Raw genomic sequence first — 23,056 nt, forward strand, 5'->3', positions numbered from 1 at the left:
TACATTAAACAGAACGTAGAAGCTCCGCCCATCACCCCTTCCACTTTTCCCTAGCTCACCAGACATGCTATGTGATAGGTGAGTGTTGTGTCGAATGCACATTTCATGTGGGTGGGTATAACTTCCCCTACTGGCGTTCTCTTTATTGAGATTTATCCAAATAAATTGTTGCTACTACTAAAAAATCATTCCTTGCACATATCTACCGAAATAATAGCCTAATGCAGAAACCTTAACAAACCAAACATAACCTGTCACTGATACTTGACCTTACAAAAACACAAGCTCATTTATTTTTTCAGATATTGTATATTTTTAAAGTTATACCACAGTCTACTATATAGTCAGGAAGCTTGAGTTTTGAGGGTGCTAGAAACAATAGACTGTGACGGTACTATTTTGCATTGCCTGTAATGAGGCGATATTAGCGATCCTAGTGGTGAGCAACTATCTAATGTTTGCATATTTACTACGTATTGGCTTCCGACTGTATATACTAGACTGTGGTTATACCACATCTTAATTTCATTTTATCGTGAAACAACGCTTGCACACGTCAGTGTCGTGTGTGGTGTGTAGAGAGATCGAAGTTTCAATAAAACGCGAAACTTTTCCAACGCTTGTTTATTTCAGAACACGGATTCCTTTCTTACCCTCTTATTTCAAAGTTCCAACCTTGTGCACACAAAATAAATTATTGGCACTGGAAAGTGCCTTTTCGTAAGTGTGATGATGCGCATTCGACAAACGCAGACAAATCTGCTATTTTTAGTATTTTAAGATATAATTCGCTGGTGCTCGTGTAAAGGGGGTTAAGTCAAATTGCAAGGTTTGTAAACTTCTCTCCTTTGATACTGAACAAAACCCCTTTGTCACAAAATATGGAGCACTGCAACTGCATCATAGATGGAAGAATGACTTAACCCCTTTAACACTAGAGAAAAGTAATTGTGGATAGTTCAAATCTGTACTTATTCCAGTTTAGCCAAATCAACTTAACCCCCTTTACACGAGCACCCGCGAATTGTCAATGAGGAATCCATATACTGAAATTTTCCCGCCAATTATTTTGCAGACTAAGTTAAAATATTACAAAACTGCATTATAAATAATATGAATAAGATACTCAACAGCTGTAATGATGTCATGAAGAAATCTGAAGGGTGGTTTTTTCAGTAATTTCTCAGTTAACGGTGGTTTCTTGATATACTTCCCAAGTGTGTCCTGCGTTCGTTTTATTACTTCAGGCTTTATATCGTCACTCATTTTTTATTATATATTCGAACACGAACATAGTTCCATTTCAAAGTTGAATTCAAACGACACCGACTGTATTTTACAACCAAATATTCCTCTCAGGAAATGCAAGTGGTTTCCTTTGAAAGAACTGTTTGGCCGACGAGAGCACAAGTCAAAGAGGAAATATTGCTCCGATTGGAACGTTTGTTATCATTATGTATTCTTGAACTAGTTCCGTGCGTCCGTGCCACAGATCCGTGCATACCTAAATACGAAGTATTTATTGGCTGCATAATTATCAGGCTAACCAACACAATACAGGAAATGTTTATAATTTAAACAATAATTTGTTAATATTACTATCAAATAAGTTTCGAAATCGAATTTATAGAGTTTTTCTTTATATTAATGAGTATCATGTTTATTATAAAGATATTAAATTAGTACGTTACTATCGGAAATACTGGCACAGTAGTTGGCTACTCTGGGTTTTAGTGCGCCTGGAAATTAGTCCGCTAGTGATGTAACGGTGACGCTTAGGTTGACGACTTTCAGGGGCGTGGGGGTAGTAATTTGGTATATTTTATATCTCTTTTTACTCATTTATACACCTTAAAATAGGTAAGATGTGTTATTTTTCATGTAATGTTACATAATTAAACTTCTCTTGAAATATATTTGTATTGAAAGTAGAAGATAACCAGCAATAGCCGCAGGGATGATTCCATCTTCCCACCTGGTGGGGGTAGGGGTTGTTGATTTCATAAATTATGTCGATGTGGATGTAAATATACGACTGAACAAACACTTATATGAATATTGGAAAATTAGTACATTTAATACCTTGTACTTGTTTGTACTTCGCATGATTCTTTCTAATAAATGAAATACAAGGTAATTTGCTATCAGGACTTACTACAAGTCAAAAAACGTAACCATATACAGTACCTCCTCTCATCTGACGTAAAGAGGAAGGATGGGCACCTTATCATGAGTAGAAAGAAGTCAACATATCATGATCAACATTGAAGCACTAATAACCAAAACTAACAGCTATTTAATAGAAAGCAACCTGTTGATATTGTCTGAACACTTTGCATCTGAAATGACTGATTCAACTGTTGCACAGCCCTCACTATTAAACGTATATAGCGATGTTGCAGTTAAAGACAACATCAATCTTTGTCAAATTCAATGGTACATATTTTTATGCATATTTTGTAGTGTATTCCTGATGTATGACTGTTCTAAAGTAGAATATGAATGAAAACATATAGGCCCACAATCAAATTCCATTAATTTTATGACACTCCATTGAAGGCTGGGTATGAATACATTCTACATTACGTAGGCCTAGCTGTTGAAGTACAGAAAGAAACTTAACTCCCATGAGATGTTACGATAATACACCTTCAGCAAAGCAATGCACTGAGTCCTGCCAACACAACCACTTAAAGGAGTAGAAATGTAAGTTGTCTATAAAATAAACTTATATTTATTGGAACCGGTACCTACAATAAAATCAGTGTTTTGACATTAATAAAAACATGATGTACAACAAAGATTAGTCATTACCTACACACGTTTGGACGATATAACATGAACCTTGAAGTTGAAAAACAAAAATTTCAACACAAGATTGATACTAGGTTGATAAGTCATAATAATAACACAGGCGCACAGTTTGAAATTACCATTAATTATTTGTTATTGATCAAGTGTTAACACAAACATTTGCGAAATTCTTTGCGGAGAATTCCTTCAGAATGTTATTTTCCATACACATCATTGAAAGCTAAGGTTTAAAAGCTTCAGTTTTGAAAATGAACATTCTCCTGCACAGTTGATCACTATCATGTCCATGAACACTTTGAGTGCAATTTCAGTATTGGGAAAAACAAGCTATGTCAAGTTGTCCGAAATATTTTTTTGTGTACAATACAGGGAGAGTTACAGTTTTAATCAAGAATGGTATTGCATGAGATACTGATAGGACCTATTCATTTAGAAGATCAGCATAATCAAGATCTTTGTGCTGGGTAACTATCAGTGCTGGACCCCGGACTCATTTCACCAGCATTATCACCTTCATCTTATTCAGAGTTGTTGATAGAGCATCGTAAAATAACCTACTAAAATAAAAAAGATCTTTGTGATATACATCAGCCAGATGTTTACACTTTTTTGTTTAGCTTATCAGAACATACTGTTTTCGGTTCACTGAAGAAAGAAAGCAGATTTCCAGTCAACGAATAAGCTTCTGCACATTTTGTTAGTTCAGGAATTACAGAATCCAGTCCAGAACAGGAAGGAATGTTTGTACCTTGAACTTTTCACTTTTACTGAGAAGTACCTCTTCTTCTGATTCGTCATATCTAGTAAGACATACATTTCGCTTTCCTTCCCGTTTTAGTGAAACTTCGAAATCCCCCCACACTACACGTGGGAGAAAACGTACTTAAATAATTTCCACATTTTTCGGCCTCATACCACTGAAATAACCCCCTCAACTAACCCACTAACCTTGTCATATATCTCGGCTTAATGTCACTTAGCTATCCCCTCATTTAACCCATGAAGAAACTTAAATCAGACGTCAGTCCCTGTGTGGTGTGGGATGATATTGAAGATTGGCTCCGTTTTTTCACATCTGAATTACCTCTGATAGAGGTTGTGGCTGATATGTCATGCTATTATCAGGCAATAGGTACATCTCACTTGATGAAATGTGTCGAGGGAAGAACAATTATTTGTATAGGATACATGTGAAGTCCAGGGGCGTATTTTGCGGGCTACCGGTGGTAGCCCAAGGAAATTACAAAAGAAAAAGTTTATAATATAACATAATGTAATAATTTTGTATTATTAGTTTTACCATAGTAATTAAAATTAAAGTAATTGTTAGATATATTTTGTGTAATAATAGGGTCAGCGGTAGTCCAAACCCTTTAACCAGTATACGCCTCTGGTGAAGTCTGATTAATGTAATATGTTTCTAGTCAGCAGTGTATGCAATGAAGGGGAAAAACACTCCTTTTTTCGGCCCAGGGTAAATCTATTTGTGTATTTATGTAGGTACGTAAAAAAGTATATGCAAGGCTTACCAAAAGCCTGAATAAATCAAATATATATTTGTCAAGTTAACCATCTCTCGTTTTCATTTCATCATGAATTAACACGAACACAAATCAGATGTCAGCCCCATGTGTGGTGTGTAGCGAGATTGAAGATTCAATTATGAAACCAGTTTAACACATACACATCATGCACAGCAGCTGAAGTGGTGTGCAACTTGAAAATGGGTCACAGTTCTGCTATCTACTCGCAATAAGTAGGCATTGGATACATACATACAGTCATACAAATATATAGTAGTAGTACGGTAGTAATAATAATAATAATAATAATAAATCTGTAATAGTGTAATAATCTATCACTTCAAACAACGAAAAATTCACTTTGTAATGTAGTCTCAGTTAAGTACACTACTCAATAATTTTCACTTGTTTTCTTGCACTCCACCAAAACAAAATTCTATGTGAAGTTGTTATATTTTATCACAACAAAGCATATAAAATATAGAAATATGAAACCTCTGTGTCTGCGGTTTTATGAATTTTGTTATTCTTTCTTTAGTCATTATAAATTGTGAGTTCCCATATATTAAGGTAATTTTTTATGTACCGGTATTAAAACATTTCCCAGAACTTACACTACTGTACTGAAATGTAAGATTACCTCCTTGCCTGCCATGCCACTCAAATAATGGTGAACTTACAAGCGAGAGCTTTGTTTACAAATAGTGTGGATTTCCAGTCACTCTACTGAGTTTGTATTACAAATAATCTACGAATAAACCAACAAAAATGTAATCGACAAAGTCAGTACTAGTGCATTTTAAAATTATATTAACAACAGGAAAGAATGATTTATAATTTATTTTACATTAAAAGACTAGAGGAAAATCTTGTGTAATGTTTTTCTTTAAAGTACATATGTTGAATACTCTTTCTACACAATATGAATAATACTCTTATCTTTGAAAGGATTCTTTTTAAATGATAGCTAGTGCTGCGATTCCACATTTATTGGTCATGTCTGACATGTAAAACTTTCACTGCTGCTATTCATCATCCTTGGCTGTCTTCCTAATATGAAGGCAGTAAATTCTGCCTTAAGGTGCTTCCACTTCAGAATTACTCGTATATTTTATCACAATTATTGCTATACTAGCAAAGTCCAGGAAAGTGTTAATACTTAATACTATTTGAAGATGTTTACAAACAAGCAACCAATAGTGATTAGGATACCCTAATGTGTCATAGATTTTCTTTTTTTCTTTTTTTTTTTTTTAAATATATTTTAATGTTAAAGTAAGCAGTTTTCAAACTTTTCATATCACGGACCTATCATGTTAGACCTTAAAGTTATTGGGATTCATCAGTTATTAAAAAATACATCATATCAACGTAAATTAACATCATGTATAGACTTGGTCAGGGTAATTTGAGTTTAAAAAATAGCCTTTTTTTTTTTAAGTTTAGTGACCCCATAGGTTATTACCATGATAAAATGTTCCAGTCAGTTTTTTTTATATGTTAGCACTATGAGCTTCTAGACTGTGTTTACTGCATTTTCATATACAGTATATTCATCTTTTCTTGCCATAATAATAAACATAAGTTTAACTGCACCCAATTTACCCCAGTGAAATTTGGTATAATATGTATTATTGAAGTAAAACATGCTGTAAAGTCCTTATAAACCCGAATTTATTCCAACCATAGGTTAGTGTATGTAGTCTAGGATAGAATGTACAGGTTAAGTAGTTATATACACATCAAAATTGTTTAAGGAACACAGTATTTTTCATTTATTCATTCATTTCATTCATTTATTATATTCCATAGATCTTAAATGAGCAGTGAAGCTTTAAGATGTGGAACAAGTCAAAATTTTACAATGTTACAATTACAGTTTTTATAAATTTTTAAAATATTTTACAATTTTTACAGTTTTACAATTTAGTAATTTTCTACAATTTTTACAATTTTCTGCAATTTTTTACAATATTTTGGCGAGATGTAGTAAGATGAGGTGAGGTCTGAGGATTCACCAAAAGATTACCCGGCATTAATTCTCAATAAAGAAACATACTACATGACATGCAAGTATTATTATGTTAGGAAAACTCTTGAGTTCTGAAGATGGCAATAGCAAGCTGAAACATGTTAACGAGGTAATGTAAAATTTAACACAAAAAAGACACATAATATGTTTTCTGAAGTGATATAGGGTTAAAAGTTGTGTAATCAAGATGTATTATTATGTATTATTTATGTATAGAAAAACATTTTACACAGTATGAAAGTGTGTAATAATGTTAAAAAACGCATAACCTTTTGTCAGAATGAAAAGATTAAAATTTTAAAATCTCACTGGTTTTAAATCTTTACAATACTGCTGTTTTTCTCAACTTCACACAAACCTTTTGTCATTAATAAGAGTAGCACCACCTCTTGCATTCAGTACTGCTCGACACCTTCTTGGCATTGAAAATATGAGATGAAAGATTTCATCTTGACCAATATTCTGCAAGTGAATTTGGAGACGTATGAACAGCTGATCGAGAGTCTCAATGTTTTCAGTGTCCTCTAGAACTCCTTTTTGAAAGTTATCCCACAAACTTTCAATTGGATTAAGATCCGGAGACTGAACAAAGCACTTCTTAACATACTTGCATTTGAAGTCCTTTCTCTCAAGGCTCTTAGGCACAGAAATCTGTCTTGTACGGCAGTTGTAACTCTCGGTTTACCTGGATGTTGTTCTTCTGGACTACCAAATTCATAATATCGACTCCACATTCTGGATATTACACCTCTTCCAGTATTCAGAGCCCTCGCTGCATCAGCTTGTGTTCCACTGTTTTCAATTATACCAACAGTAAGGCGAATGTTAGGTAATCCCCTGGGAAATCCTAGGACTCGTCTTACCAAATACCATATCTCTTGTCACCAATTCCACCAACAATAGTAATGTGGTTGTTATAATTGGCGCCAGTGTTTTTGGCGTGTGTCCTACAGTACAGTGCCCAGTTTGTAAGCATGTTGCTAGTGCAGCTGAGAATGGTACCACTTCCTATACATGTCATTTGCCAAACACAGTTGTCAGACTGACTACGCTAAAGGTAAAACACTTGCACTTAACGTTCCCATTACTTATTTCACACGCCAAAAACGGTGACGCAGACTATACAGCATCATTAAATAACGAATTTAAAAAATGCCACAAAAGAGCTTCTGCTACTCATAGTTTAAGAATCACTGGCCTAAATGATAAAAGTCCGTGTTATAAAATGAAATTAAAAACGAAAAAGTTTGTATGCATATAATGAGGAATTAGTTAATTATGGAGCTAACTGTTCACTTTGAATCCATTAATGACATTTTGGTCCCATTATACGTAATAACGTGAACATATAATAATAATAATAATAATAATAATAAAATAATAATAATAATATAATTAATAGTAGTAGTATTAGTACAGTCTAGTGTAAACAGTCACGAAGCTTGAGTTTATGAGGGTACTAGGAACAATAGACTGTGCAAGTACTATTTCGCATTGTCTGTAATGAGGCTATAGTAGCGATCCTAGTGGTTAGCAACTATCTATGGATGCATACTTACTACATATTGAGCTTCGTGACTGTATATACTAGACTGTGGTATTAGTATTACTAGTGGGAGATGATGATGTGATTCTAAGTAAGTGAATGATTCTGCTTTCAGGAGGAAACATCACAGTACCCTTCCCCATTATTTGTTAGAAGGCTTTTGCCATTCAGACATTTCCTTAGTGTCTGAAATCTTTTGACGGAGGATATTTGACACTTGTTCGCTTATATGGTATAAGCTTAAATGAAGAATGGATATGGAAAACAAGGAGAACTCTGAGGAATCGCGTCGTAGCATTGGTGAGTGAACAATGCAAGGTGAGAAGACAGTAACATTAAACTGCAGTAATTGTAAATAGCTGTACATTTGCTTATTACTGAAACCACTAAAGCTGTGAAGCTAAGATTACCAAAGTTATATGAAAAGGATCAACTAAAAAAATCCTATGAGTAGAAGAAAAGATTTTTTTAAAACATGATTTTATATGTGATTTGTTTCGACAGAGGCATACAAGTTGTATAATAGGGACTACACAGTAGCTATTGCTGAATTGTTGGTAGAATTAAAAAAAATACGTCATTTTTTCTTTAAAAAATCTTGGACTATTATCGAAAAAAAAAATGGTTCTACATACTCACCAGAAGATGGAAATTATGGAGTCAACAACAATAGTGGCATGGAGGTACTAAAACTTGACAAGATTTAATGCTCTGAGATCAGCAGGTTTCACAATACAGTAGAACTTGGTTATAACGACATCCAAGGGACCTTAAACATTATGTTGTTATAAACGAGTGTCGTAGTAACCGAGATTCACATTATCAATCTAGTGAGGTGGAAAATGAAAAATAACAAACTTAATTAGACTTCTTTTAGATTTAGGTATTGACTTTTAAGCGTACAATGAACATAATAAAATACACGTAGGCCTACAATTATAAATACAGTATTCTGTATTAAAACAGTTTGTTCAGTACTCACCAAACTACTTTACTTAGAAGTGAAGTAATCAGTCATTTTACTCTGTTGTCTTCTACTTGCCCAATACACACTTTCTTGGGCTAAATTACGTTCTATGTTCATAATTTCAGTTGCAATTTCACTGCTCCCTTCCCTAGCTTCATAGAACATGCTAATAATTCTAATGACTTCTAAAGCATTACTCACTTCTTTTAGTTGACATTCTGCGTTAAAATGCGTGCACTTCGTGAAAACTTCCTGTCGAAACTGGCCTAATACCGCATGAATTCGGGCAGGTTACAATGGGGTGGGGAATCCGCCTGCATTCCAGAGGTCTATGACAGAAGGAGACTGTAAAGAATTTGTCAGGGTCAGATTTCAACAAAATATTTCTTAAGATACTTTGGTTCTTAGAAAATCTTATTCCAAGCTGAGGTTGAAAATGACATTATATGCGAGGTAGACGCATATGTGTTTGTCGTATTAAGCAAGGTAGGAAAGCATATGTCTTATGGGGAATTAGTGGGACCATAGAATATTTGACGTTATAGGTGAGGTGTCGCACAAAACGAGGTCGGCATAACCAAGTTCTACTGTAATTTATTTAGCTGAGACGTGATATGACATCCATGTCGTCAAAAAGGACTGGGCTGATGAGACTACTTGTGTTCTTTCACTATAGTTATTCAGTGTGGCTATTATGCTCTTGAATAACACTCGTGTGTACTCTTTTCCTTTTCTTATGAGCAGCAGCTTCAGTGAAAGCCTTAATAACAAACAGGAATTTATATTCCTGTCAAGATAATTGTGTAAAAATTGCTTTAAACCATATAACAAGAAACAAGAACACTGGTTCTCTTCCTCCCTACCACATCTCACTTCACAAGTGCGCTCTTTTCTCAAATGACGTCAAGAAACGTGACAACTATGCTTTTTAAGATTCGATATTGAGACAGACAACAAAGATCCATGGTTAAGGAGGATATTAATCAAACTATAATAAGGGAGAAATATAAAATCTAATACAAAACAATTCATTCTTGTCTTGTATGTGGCAGTGTAATAGTGACTGAAAAATTATACCCTGATTCCTACAGCCACATCAAGACCAGAGCTACGTGGCCGTTTGAGAGCCACTAGTGAAAGGATCAAGAAGCTGGAAGAAGCATCCCAGGTTGTTGATCCAACTCAATACACTTGCAATGCCTGTCAAAGAAACTTCACCAGCCTCTTGGTAAGTTGAATAACTGTTTTCTTCTTCTTCCCTTCAAGTATTAGGCCAAATGGCCTGTTACGATCTCACAGTTGAATTTTCAATCCAGCGCTTCTTTGGACGACCGAGAGATCTCTTCCCATTTGGACGATAGTGGAGCATGAACTTTTGGGATTCTAGAATAACTGTTTTAAATAGAGTAAACTATAATACATTTTTTTCTCTCTCTTCTCTTATATAGGTATTGGTATTGTTGTTGTTGTTGTTTGTTGTTGTTTTCTAATGCCAGGTGTTTGACAATAAAGTCATTTGACCTCTTGCACTCCAATATTTTTCAAAGATATTATCATGGTCAGCCACTGAAGCACAGATTTTGAGATGTTCCGAATCCATTTCTTGGTTTGAGTTGCACAATGGGCAGTTAGGGGACTGATATATTCCAATTCTATGCAGGTGTTTGGCCAAACAATCATGGCCTGTTGCCAATCTAAATGCAGCTACAGACGATTTTCGTGGTAAATCGGGAATTAACTGTGGATTTTGATGCAGGGAGTTCCATTTTTTCCCTTGGGATTGAGTTATCAAATTTTGTTTGTTGAAGTCTAAGTATGTAGATTTAATAAATCTCTTCACAGAGTAATGCGTAGATTTAGTAACAGGTCTGTAAGTAGCAGTGCTGCCCTTCTTTGCTAAAGCATCCACATTCTCGTTTCCCAAGATCCCACAATGGGATGGTATCCATTGGAATACAATTCTTTTATTGAGTGATATTAATTGAGAGAGCATTTTAGTTATTTCTGCTGTTTGAGATGAAGGTGTGTGTTTAGAGACGATTGATAGAATAGCTGCTTTGGAGTCTGACAATACAACTGCATTCCTAAATTTATTAATGTGGCATAGAAGGTTCCTGAGACATTCGCTTATTGGTATTGTAAGACATGGTCTTAATTTTCATTGTGTTGCTTCTCTCGTTATACGATTTTCTTTTAAGTACAGTAGAACCTCTATTATCCGCGATAATGAAGGGGGTGGTCTGAACGGTTAATCGAAAAAATCGGATAATCAGTACCATAGAAGACTTTCATAAATTAAGTGTTGCATAATACAGTTTCGTAATTTTCTCCGTGGTCATGTGTTGTAACACATCAGGTAGTGGATCAGAAGTTTTAAGTATAGGCCTAATAGCTCTGTTGGAAAGAGTGGGTGAAGAAAGAGTAATGCTGAAACTGGTCAGGAAGAAAAAAAGGAATTGGATGGGTCACTGACTGAGAAGACACTTTCTACTGAAGGATTCACTGGAAGGAATGGTGAACAGAGAAAGATTTCAGGACAGAAGAAGATATCAAATAATTGAAGACATTATGATATATGGCTCATATGCGGAGAATAAGAGAAAGGCAGAAAATAGGAAAGATTGGAGAATGCTGGGTTTGCAGTGACAGAACACTATGAATGAATGAAAAAAATTAATGTCAAGGAAACTTCTATGATGGATTTCCGTGGAAAGATAGGAAAAGTATAGGTCTCATAGTAATTAATACACTTTATCCTTTTTTTTTTTTATGAAATCTCGCACAGTTGTAACTCCAATCTCATATTCCGATGTGAGATGAACAACAGTTCCTCTTCTCCAAAACCACTCAGTTATCTGCACTTCTCTTCGATACTTAGCACAATATGTATTCTTTTGGCACTTCTGGAAGACATTTTGGAGAGAAATTAAACATGTCACTCGAATAGTAGATCATAATATGTAAGAGCAAAGGTTTGTAATATCAGTCTCTATAAAAAAATACATAAGTTACTAATATATTGTTCAGTACTCAATATGTTTCCTGCACAATAAAGATGGATAATCCAACAATCGGTTAATAGGATGACGGATAATCGGGGTGCTACTGTATTTCAGGATTTTTTTCAACTGGAAGAAATTTTCCACATATTTAATCATTACAATTTTTCTTAATAAAATTAATATGCTCCATTTGCTTATTCCATACTCAGGTAAACTTATTATAGTCATTTCACCATGTCAGCTCTAGAAGTAATGCTATCGTGTGTTGGTACTACTCTAAGGGAGTTTTATAGCTGTAAAAATGCTAAAATAGTTGCAGATACTAGTTTATGATTAGAAATTACTTTAATTTATCACGTGAATCATCATGACTTAATGATGAATGTTTGAGTGCTCATTTCACCTTTTACATCTTTCTAGTCTATGGCAGGTATCTTTAATGCATGTGCTGAGTCAAAATTTGTCTTGTTGATGCAAGAGTGAATTATATACAGATTGAATTGTAAGTTCTTTCATATGCCTTCTTGCTTCCCAGTTTCGTAATGACAGATCTGTAGATATTGAATTTTTACAGTTCTTGAGGGCTGTCATATCCATTATAGTACTATCTTCTTTACAAAGTAAACAGTTAGGGGCATGAAAAATATTTATTTTATATAGATGGACAACCAAACAATCATATCCTTTATATAATCGATAAAGTGCGGCAGCTTTCATTCGTGGACATTCTGGAATTAAATTTGTATTGTTTAATCAAATATTCCATTGTTTATTTACACTCTCATGTATTAATTTTTAATGTATTTCTTGTTGGATAATTTCAATTATTAGTTTTGAGAACTGAAACGATAACTGTGAACTGTAAGCAATGTCATTAATTGCAGGAGATTATTCTTTGCGATATTTCAGACAAAAAACATTAAATACAATTTTTCTCGTTTTTGCTTCCTTTTCGAGATAAAAATTGTTTTAATTGAAAAATTTCATAGCATGTTCTGGGAAAGTCATTGATTTAATTCCCAATATGCTCAGTTAGTTTAAGAGAGCAGTGTATTATGATAATAAATCATTAAAAGAATTTTAGTTTTGTGCTTTAAGTTTGCAGAAATTTGATCGGAACAAATGTAACTTTTTATTTTGCAAAGGAATTTTTCAATGTTAACATCAAGTACCCATCATTATAAGAATAACAGTAATAATAACAATAACAATAAGAATAACAATAACAATAATAATTCAACAAAGCAATTGTTCTTTACCATGGTAGCCTACCTAGAATCCTTGATATATTTTTTATTTTTATTTGTGTGTAATTTTTGTTCTATGCAGTGATTATTACAGTTTCGTTATCAAAGCTTCTTATTAATCAGAAACCTACGTGGAAGTAACCCAATGCATCAAGCTAATTTGGTAAAACCTCATAGTGTTAAACCCTACTTTGGAATGCTTCTGTTTTGTTCTTCTCTGTTCATAGCCCATATTAAAACTCTATTACAGTGAAACCTGTTCAAGACGGAAGTGACATGGTCCTAATTTTTTTTCCATTGTGGACAGGTTTCCGTATTAATCAGGTGTGACATTAAAATGGAATATTTTGTCATTCATATACATGAAAAACAAAATGGCATGCCGCAAATTGCAAGAAGTACAAAATATTCCATTTAACACTCATCACATTAAATCAGCTTTCTGTTGCTTATTACGTTGGTGAATCATCTTGATTAAAATCTCATTTTCTGTATAAATATTATCATAACTCATTCATTAGTCATTAAACATTACTAAAGTTTACTAATCTCATTCTATTTAATATCTAACACTATACTCTAATACTGTACTGCATATCACTGCACATTATTAATTAATTGGACTAGGAGCCACCCATTAGAAGCCTTGAATTCTGGTTTATTTAATTTCTTTCCCAGTTCAATAGCTTGCTTTGCAGAACAGATCCAGAAATTGGCTTGTTCTTTGAAAGGTCATGAAGAACCCACTCCCACAACAGTTCATTTATTTTCACATAAACAGTTGCTTTCTGGTTCCTTTTGTGTCATCAATATCGGCCACAAGCCACTCACTCATTATGATCTTTAATTTTTAAAGTGTCGCACCTGAGCTTTCCACAACTGAACTTCAACATTAATTCACATAGACTTTGTTTCTAATTTTCCTTTATCTCGATAACTTTTACTTCATCACATCATTAATGCCACATTTTATGCAACTTTTTTTTTTTTTACCTGGAAATCACTACACTTGCGCTCTATTTAGCTACGGCAGTATACGGGTGTGAAGCATTGAAAATCTTTGAAGGGACTCGTCTGCCTAGTCAACAGGGTATTAAAATTTATGACCGACAGGCCAACACACCCTCGTACCCTCTAAAATTTTGCAAAGAAAACTTGTTTTTATCTTAGTGACCTACATATTTCGTATATTACTTGAAATTACAAGCTGATTCAAAATATAGTGTGTCCAAAATATTGTTTCCGTTTTGAACAGTAGCAGACAGTTTCCGTTTCCGTGTTGGACAGTTTCTGTTTTATTCAGGAAAAATTACACATAATACATACAAATTTCGCCAGGACCAATAAATTGTTCCGAAATAGACAGGATTCCGGATTATTCAGGTTCCGATTTGAACAGGTTTCACTGTATTTTTATATCTTTGAAAAAGATTGTTTTTTGCTTTGAATATTGTTTTATTCTTTAATGATAATGTTTATGCTTAAAATTAATGTTATTGCAAACTGTTACATTTTTATATATCGTAGGGTTTGAGAAGACATCAGAAGTTCTGTCAAGGTTCCACTGCAACATCAACAGAAGAAGTGGCTGTGACCAAGGTTGAGACAGTTGAACATGTTGCTGAGCAGTCACAGGAATCAGAACTGGACGTGGGAGCACCCACAGACCCACTAGCAACGGATGTGATGGATAGTGCTTTGAGAGATAAAATGAAAGGTATTCTTATTTTCAAAATGTTCCCTTTTAAAATGTTACTTTTTTGGCATATATCTATTATACATTTAATAATGTAAAGAGTAGAGAAATTATTGTTATACTTGGGTTGGATAAAAAGTAATGGCAACAGTTCGATATTTCTGACATGGCTTTATTCACAGGGGTACAACATTTACGTACCTTCTGTATAGTCGCCCCCCTTATTTATTACCTTTTGCCAAATGTTTGGAAGGCATCGTACACCATCAGCGCGTCCATCTTTGTTGATGTTCCGTATTGACCGCCCTAAAGCACAGATAAGTTCATCTCTGGTATTGTACCGGGCCCCTCGCAGTGGTTCTTTCACTTTGGTGTAAAGACCGTAATCGCATGGATCATATCTGGTGAGTACAGAGGATGTTCCAGAATCTCCCATTGCCAGCGACGCAAGAGGTCCTTGACAGCAGCAGCGGTGTGACTCCTTGCATTATCATGAAGAATGATGGGGTTCTACCCCCAAGTGTCGTCGTTTTCTCCTGAGGGCTGGACGAAGGTGGTGCTGCAGGAACCTGCAGTAGTAGTCCGCATTTACCGTCTGCCTTGGAGGTACAGCGTGGTGCAGTATTACCCCATCAATGTCATACGCCACAATGAACATCACCTTCACAGCACTTCCAACAAGGCCTTCCCGAAATGCTTTAACCCATCGTGCCACTGTGCGATATGGCAACGCTGCATCGCCACATGCTTCACGCAGTCCCTGAAAACATTCTTGTGCACTACGACCTCGTGTCACTTCAATTTTGATCCAGGAACGTTGCTCTAGTTTTGTAAACATGATCTTAGGGCGCTCGCACTATCCCTATGAAAGTCAACGTTCTACACACTGCAGTAGATTGACAAAGTACTGTCGCCGCTGGCTACACTAACTCATCTAACAGTCCTTGTTCATGTCCATACAGCTGGCAACTCTCGAATGCACCATTGCCATATGACAGCAGTGTTGCCATTACTTTTTATCCAACCTATGTACTATAAACATAAGTTTTATTTTTTTATGTTCATAATTTTATTGTCGTGTATTATCATTGCGGTAATTGTGAGTGAAGGTGAGGAGAGAGGAATGGACTTGAACTTGGAAATATTATGAACACGAATATGTAATTATTGAATCTGATTTATTTTATTCAAACATTTTTATTCTCACACAAGAGAAGAAATGACATGAGAGTATTTATTTAAGAATCGTGGATTGTTTGTCTTCAAGGATTACATAGAGAAGGGCAGAGTAGCTCTATGTGTACAATACTCCACAGCCAGCACTGTGCAAAATTAGATGATTTTTATGATATCACATTATAACAATAAATGTAATTGATGATTCAAGAAGAGCTCTTCTTCTTCTTCCTCCTCCTCCTCCTTCCCCCTCCCCTCCCCTCCTCCTGGAATATAATATCCTTGTTTGGATGATGATTATGATAATCTTTCCTTAATGTCACTATCTGATCATTCTTGATTGTTAATTGGAACGCTCAAATGTTTATATTCATTGCAACTTCTTATGATATTTCTTTCTTGCGGTTTTAAATCTTGGTTATGGTCCTGAAATGAGAAGTAAAATGTTTTCTTTAAATTTATTTTTAATCCCCCTCTGTCATATTTTTCTAGCAATTTCCTAGTCAAATACTCCATATCATCATAATCCTGGATTATTAGCAGTTTATCATCGGCAAATAGAAGGTAATATAGAGTTTCCTCTCCTGTTGGGATCCCCATACCTGAACATTTTCTCTTCCAGTTTTCCAAATATGTTGGAAATAGATTTTAAATAAAGTGTGAGATATGCAGCAACCCTGTCGTAAACCCTTTGTAATTGTAAATCTTTAAATCTTTCTGAAATTATAAATAAATATCTCTGGGTAGTAGAGAATTAAAATTGTGATATATTACAGGTGTGATGCTAACCAAGGTTAATGAGCTAATAGATGAGACAACAGCTACTGGGCCTGGCAAATGCCATTGCTGTGGAGAAGATCTAGAGACAGCACATCTGGTTGGTTTTATTTCTCTGTTAAATACAGTATATTATAGTACACATGTCTGTTATTTCCAAAAAATGTGTAATACGTCTAATATCTGTCATGTGCATAATTGTTAAAGCAGTGTAGACTATAATACAAATTAGAAATGGAAGTTATTCATCACTCTTAACAGAGGCTGGTTTTATTAATTTTTATACATATACGACATTTAACATGTGAATTACATTTATTTCCATGAAAAGTTATAAGTGGAGTTTTCTGTTTCATTTTAAAGTGAATAATTGTGAATATTTGCTTCTTACATGCATAGGGAGGAGACTTCGAATGTGTGGACTGTGCAAAAAACTTCAAGCTGAAGTCAAGTTTGGAGCGACACAGGCGTGTCATCCATTTGGAGGGTGACACGTACTCCTGCCCAGAATGTGAAGCACGATGCCCAGATAAAGGCACTCTGGCTCGTCACATGTATACACACACAGGTCAGTAAGCGTATCTTAATTACGTTTACATTCATGGCCTACTGTAACATAAACTAAACTTATGTGCAATGTTTGGAAATGTTGTAGGTTTGAAGCCCTATTCGTGTACACGCTGCGAGAAGCAATTCAGCCGCAAGTACCATCTAGAACGGCATGTGATCCAGACTGGATGTGATGGTAACCCACGACCCTCTCATCCTTGTCAGGTAGGGATCACAAAGGAAATAAAAATCAGAATAGTTGTTGTTGTTTAGTGCCTTGCATCTGGCAATGAAGCCATTAGCAGTAAGGGGTAGTGATGCGCCTCCTATAGCCTCTCCTACCCAATTCCCAACCTCAACCTGCCCATGGTACACCCTGCTTTTAACAGATGAGGATCTGGGGACCGAGTCACAGCGGTATAACTGTTTCATCTAAAATGGAGGAAATGCCATTTACATATGTGCTGGCCTACCACAGCACAACAGCGTCCCTCAGCGGCACATGAGGGAAAGGTCGATGGATCTAAATAACATCTATTTAGTCCTCCCGGCTAGGTCCGAAGGACCCGTTGACCAACGACAGGTGCGGTCCCCCTTGCATAATGGGGGTTTAAGTCTGGTGATGTAACTGCCACATTGTAAAAACTGGTGCCTGTTAAGAAAACAGTTACATGAAAGTCACAACATACATGAGTATGAGTCCTAAAATCAGAATAGTAAAACTAATAAAACTGATGTGTTTCGGAATGTGAAGTTGTTGAAGTCAAAACCTATATATTGTAATTATCAACAGTAATCTCACTAGACGTTTTGATTTATCTAGAGAAAATCAAAACTCGAGTGGGATTTAATTGACTATTACACGATTAGAAGAAAGTATATAAAGATTAGAAGTAACGAAGTACTCCAATACAATAAAATATTAATTGACTTACGAAAATACAACTGTCTTCAAATGTATTATTGTACCATCTCAACATTACAAATATTACGCTAGATGCATGCTAGATGGCAGTAGTGTCTTTATACAGACACTGTAATGATTACTATTCAATAAATCTTAATATTAAACAATCTCTGATACGTGACTATCCATAATATCATATAGCAGAAGTTCTTTTTATCCTCTCAGAGCAGAAGCTATAACATAACCTAACTAATATACACAAGTGTTAGAAAAGTTTTAATTAACGACGATGACATAAAAAATAAACATGAATAATTTTAAAAGGAATAATTATTGAATGTACAATTTTCAAATTTGAATGTGGTTGGTGGTTCAATTGATGTTATATTGGACGTGTGCGTAATAGAAGTGGAACTCGTTGATTTAGGCCTACATGGTGTATTCAACTTATTCAGAATTTCCGAATGAATAATTTTAAAAGGAATAATTATTGAATGTAGAATTTTCAAATTTGAATGTGGTTGGTGGTTCAATTGATGTTATAGTGGACGTGTGCATAATAGAAGTGGAACTCGTTGATTTAGGCCTACATGGTATATTCAACTTATTCAGGATTTCCGAATGGTGCTCTTCATTTATTTGTAAATCGGATTTCAGAAGATGCATAGGTATGATCAGTGATTTTTATTAATTCTTGTTCTTGAATGCCAATGCGAGTCATATTTGAAACTGCTGTGCATCGACTGGAGTGGTTTGTAATTTTATATATATTTTTGACGTCCAGACCAGCGCAGTTTCAAATGTTGGCAAACAAAGAAACAAATGCTAGGGACACGATAAAATTAAACAAATGCTAGGGACGCGATAAAATTAAACAAATGCTAGGGACGCGATAAAATTGTGCGATAAGCAGCCATGATTGGTTGAAATACGTCCTTTCGTACCGTTTTATTGGTCAAAAGTAGTATGACGTAGTAAGAGTGTAATAGTCATGGTAAAAACAGATTCAGCAATGTTGTTTTTGCAATGTACTACCTAATGAGCTTGCCCATCATTAACAAAAACAGTCTTAACAATTGGTACTGAGAAGCCAAAAGCAGATTAGGATTATAACAAATCCATGGTGCTACAGCCCATGAAGGGCCAAGACCAACCAGCCGGCTGCTGTTCTCACGTCCACATGCTGAAGCAGAGTAGACGATCATCCAACCAGAATGGAGGTATTGTGTGGTTAGCACGATGATCCCCCCAGCTGTTATAGCTGGTTTGCAAAACCGGATTTTAGCTACTATCGTAGCTTCCCAAGTGCAACACGATGCTGGGTGAGCACTGGTCCCATACACTGGCCGAAATTTCATGAGAAAATTTCTTCCCCCATGAAGATGAGGACTCGAACCAGCGTGCATTCCATAACACGAGTCCTAGGCAGGATGTCTTAGACCGCAATGCCACGGCGCAGAACGATTAGGATTGTAACAAATTATTAAATTCCTGCCTGTTTACATAAATATTCAGCAATATATGTTCGAGAGATTATGAAGGCTGATTGATTGTAAGCAGACAGTGGATTTATGTCCCGATGCTGAGCATTGTATTGTATTGATTTATATTCCATGGTATTCGTACATTGCTTCACAGCTAGAATATGGAACATGTCAAAAAGTCTTAATAGTACTACAGAGTCTTAATAAAATTATAGTCACAGTCTAGCTGAAATATATACAGAAGAGGTTTACAATATAGTCTACTAGTACAACACAAAATTTAGTATCAATACTTAACACAACACAGAAATATTCATGAAGCATTGTTCAATTTCATGAATTCACTTACAGAATAAAAGGCGTGAGAAATTAGGTACTTCTTTAATTTGACCTTAAATAATCTTATGTTTTGAGTTTGACTTTTTATATCCATAGCGAGGCTATTAAAAATTTTTACTGCCATATAACGCACTGCTTTTTGATAGCATGATGGACATGCAGACGAAGTATGAAAGTCATTTTTTGATGCATATTTATGCTATGAACTATTGCATTAGTTACAAAGTTTTCACCATTACATACGAGGAAGTTTATCAATAAAAGAATTTACTGACATTATTGTAGATTTTTTAAAATGGTCTTACACGATTCTCTAGATTTGGCACCTACTATTATTCTAATTACTCTGTTTTGTAGTAGAAATGTACTGTTAAATATTCATGAAGCATTGTTGAATTTCATGAATTCACTTACAGAATAAAAGGCGTGAGAAATTAGGTACTTCTTTAATTTGACCTTAAATAATCTTATGTTTTGAGTTTGACTTTTTATATCCATAGCGAGGCTATTAGAAATTTTTACTGCCATATAACGCACTGCTTTTTGATAGCACGATGGACATGCAGACAAAGTATGAAAGTCATTTTTTGATGCATATTTATGCTATGAACTATTGCATTAGTTACAAAGTTTTCACCATTACATACAAGGAAGTTTATCAATAAAAGAATTTACTGACATTATTGTAGGTTTTTTAAAATGGTCTTACACGATTGTCTAGATTTGGCACCTACTCTTATTCTAATTACTCTGTTTTGTAGTAGGAATGTACTGTTACTGTCTGTAGAATTTCCCCAGAATATTATTCCAAAACTCATTACGAAGTGGAAGTATGCAAAGATATTGTTTTTAAGGTATTGTATTTACAATCTCTTGCATAGATCTAATAGCAAAACATGCTGAATTTAGTTTAGAGGTAATTTCTTTAATACGATTTTTCCAATTTAATACATTTATCGATTTGTAATCCAAGAAGTTTGGTTGTTGTTTCTGTTAGGGACCTGTTGTTAATTATTGCACTTGAAATTTGCGAGATTGAATTTGGACAGGATTTAAATCAGATTACGTTAGTTTTGTTATAATTTAATACTAATTTATTGGCTGTTAGATGTACGTCAGAAGCAGGAAGGGCATTGAACTCATTGCTACGCTCCCATGTGCCAAGGTACGTGCCGTTCTGTCACTGTGGAGAGACCGAAAATCTGCTGTCTGATTATAAGAATATTTGTAATTTTCAGTCATGTTATTCATGGTATTCTAAATACACCAGCTAGTATGTTTAGGCACATAAAATAGGCTCTAAAATATAAAAATAAGCTTGTAAATTAATAAAATGTAGTCGACCTGGTTGGCAAGTTGGTATAGCGCTGGCCTTCTATGCCCAAGGTTGCGGGTTCGATCCCGGGCCAGGTCGATGGCATTTAAGTGTGCTTAAATGCGACAGGCTCATGTCAGTAGATTTACTGGCATGTAAAAGAACTCCTGCGGGACAAAATTCCGGCACATCCGGCGATGCTGATATAACCTGCGCAGTTGCGAGCATCGTTAAATAAAACATATTAAAAAAATAAATAAATAAAATGTAGGCACTTAAGACATTGTAACATGCCTTCTTAATTTTGTTATTCCTTCTATTCAGGATCGTGGTACTTGAATTTAAGTAATTGATAAAAACTATAAACTCTTGAATTAAAACATATTGTTGTTATAGGGATACCACTTTGTACATGCAGTTGTAATGTGCATGTGCTAATCTCCCCTCCCACAGTTCTTGTTCGTAAGGAGTACAGTTGCGCCAAAGTGAAGTGAAGTGTAATACAAAATAAATAAATGAATACTAGTAATAGTGGTGTGTGTTTAAGTTATAACCGGAGTATTGGCATGTCTTTACGTGAGAAATATTTTTTGATCATAAACTCATAGATGAATATTCCCCCAATAAATAGAGGAAATTATGTGAGCATGTGTGGAAAGTAGAGGACAAATATTTTGACCAGCAGTGTACGGTTGAAGCAGAAATAAACAACATAATCCAATGAGTGTGACGATAATAGTGGCCTAGCACCGCCAACTTGGGTTAAGACACAGATTCTGATTGGTGATCGATGTTGGGGAATGCACAGAGGGGAACACGCAGCGAGTGTGGGAGAAGGAAATGATTCAGGTTTCCGCCATAGCTGTATTTTCTAAGTGGTCTAGCTATAACTAATGCTGAGTTCTTTGCAATGAAGCCATTAACTCCCTAGCTCTGCAATACAGGAGTGGAGTGTACCAAAAAGTATAACTGTTTTAATGTAGAGACAATATTTTTATGTTATGGCAGTTATATCACCTACACACAAACTGTTTGGAGGACCACACCTGTCGTTGGTTAGTGGGTTCATATGACTAGCCAGGAGGATTGTCAGACAACTTCACTGACCATATCCCCTCTTCATCATTTAGGAGACACTTATGCATGCCATGGCAGGTCAACGTGCTGAAATGACATTTTCTTAATTTTTTATGATCCCCAGAGCGTCGTATTTTCTTAATTTTTTATGATCCCCAGAGCCTCGTTTGTTAAAAACAGGTTGCACCACGGGAAGGTGAGGATGGGATTTGAGTAGGAGAGGTTATGGAATGCACTTCACTACTCCTTGCAACCCGGATTAAAACATTTATTAAGATTCAATTAATTAATCACCAAATAATGACACAAATAACAGTTAGTCCAAATGGTATTTGTGGTGGACATAGATGATGCTTGACGGTACATTTTCTTGGAGTACTCCCATTTCCCCTATTAATATTTCACCATTGCGTGCCTTCATTGCTGCACTGAGGGAAAGACCTATGGTGGCAAAAAAAACTAGAGCTTTGGCATATGATTCATTCAGAGACTTGAAGTTTAGGCATTATGAATCATTAAAATAGGCAGGCAAAAAGGCATCATAAATAGCTAAGATAGGCAAGCAAAAAGGCATTATAAATAGCTAAAATACGCAATAAAAGGCA

General features: G+C 35.2%; 2 protein-coding genes across 4 annotated transcripts in view; one reads left to right on the forward strand and one right to left on the reverse strand.

Annotated features, from left to right (window-relative positions):
- IFT54 (intraflagellar transport 54) overlaps positions 1-1,488 on the reverse strand; it is a 29,312-nt gene extending 27,824 nt beyond the window's left edge. For both annotated transcript variants that reach the window (XM_069831900.1, XM_069831899.1), the window contains exon 1: positions 1,132-1,488. In XM_069831900.1, the coding sequence (XP_069688001.1) occupies positions 1,132-1,266 (135 nt within the window). In that variant the 5' untranslated portion in view covers positions 1,267-1,488. The remainder of the gene's footprint in view (positions 1-1,131) is intronic.
- Positions 1,489-1,704: 216 nt separating this feature from the next.
- The window catches only part of su(Hw) (suppressor of Hairy wing), a 45,882-nt gene continuing 24,530 nt past the window's right edge, over positions 1,705-23,056 (forward strand). The window contains exons 1-7 of one of the 2 annotated variants that reach the window (XM_069831897.1): positions 1,705-1,860; positions 8,031-8,215; positions 9,974-10,110; positions 14,659-14,848; positions 16,780-16,880; positions 17,180-17,348; positions 17,436-17,554. In XM_069831897.1, coding sequence (XP_069687998.1) covers positions 8,167-8,215; positions 9,974-10,110; positions 14,659-14,848; positions 16,780-16,880; positions 17,180-17,348; positions 17,436-17,554 — 765 coding nt within the window. In that variant the 5' untranslated portion in view covers positions 1,705-1,860; positions 8,031-8,166. Of the gene's footprint in view, positions 1,861-2,687; positions 2,707-8,030; positions 8,216-9,973; positions 10,111-14,658; positions 14,849-16,779; positions 16,881-17,179; positions 17,349-17,435; positions 17,555-23,056 lie in introns of those variants that run through there. The other variant, XM_069831898.1, reaches the window with a different exon arrangement.

The sequence above is a fragment of the Periplaneta americana genome, chromosome 7, assembly GCF_040183065.1.
Source record: "Periplaneta americana isolate PAMFEO1 chromosome 7, P.americana_PAMFEO1_priV1, whole genome shotgun sequence".
NCBI classification, from domain to species: Eukaryota; Metazoa; Arthropoda; class Insecta; order Blattodea; family Blattidae; genus Periplaneta; species Periplaneta americana.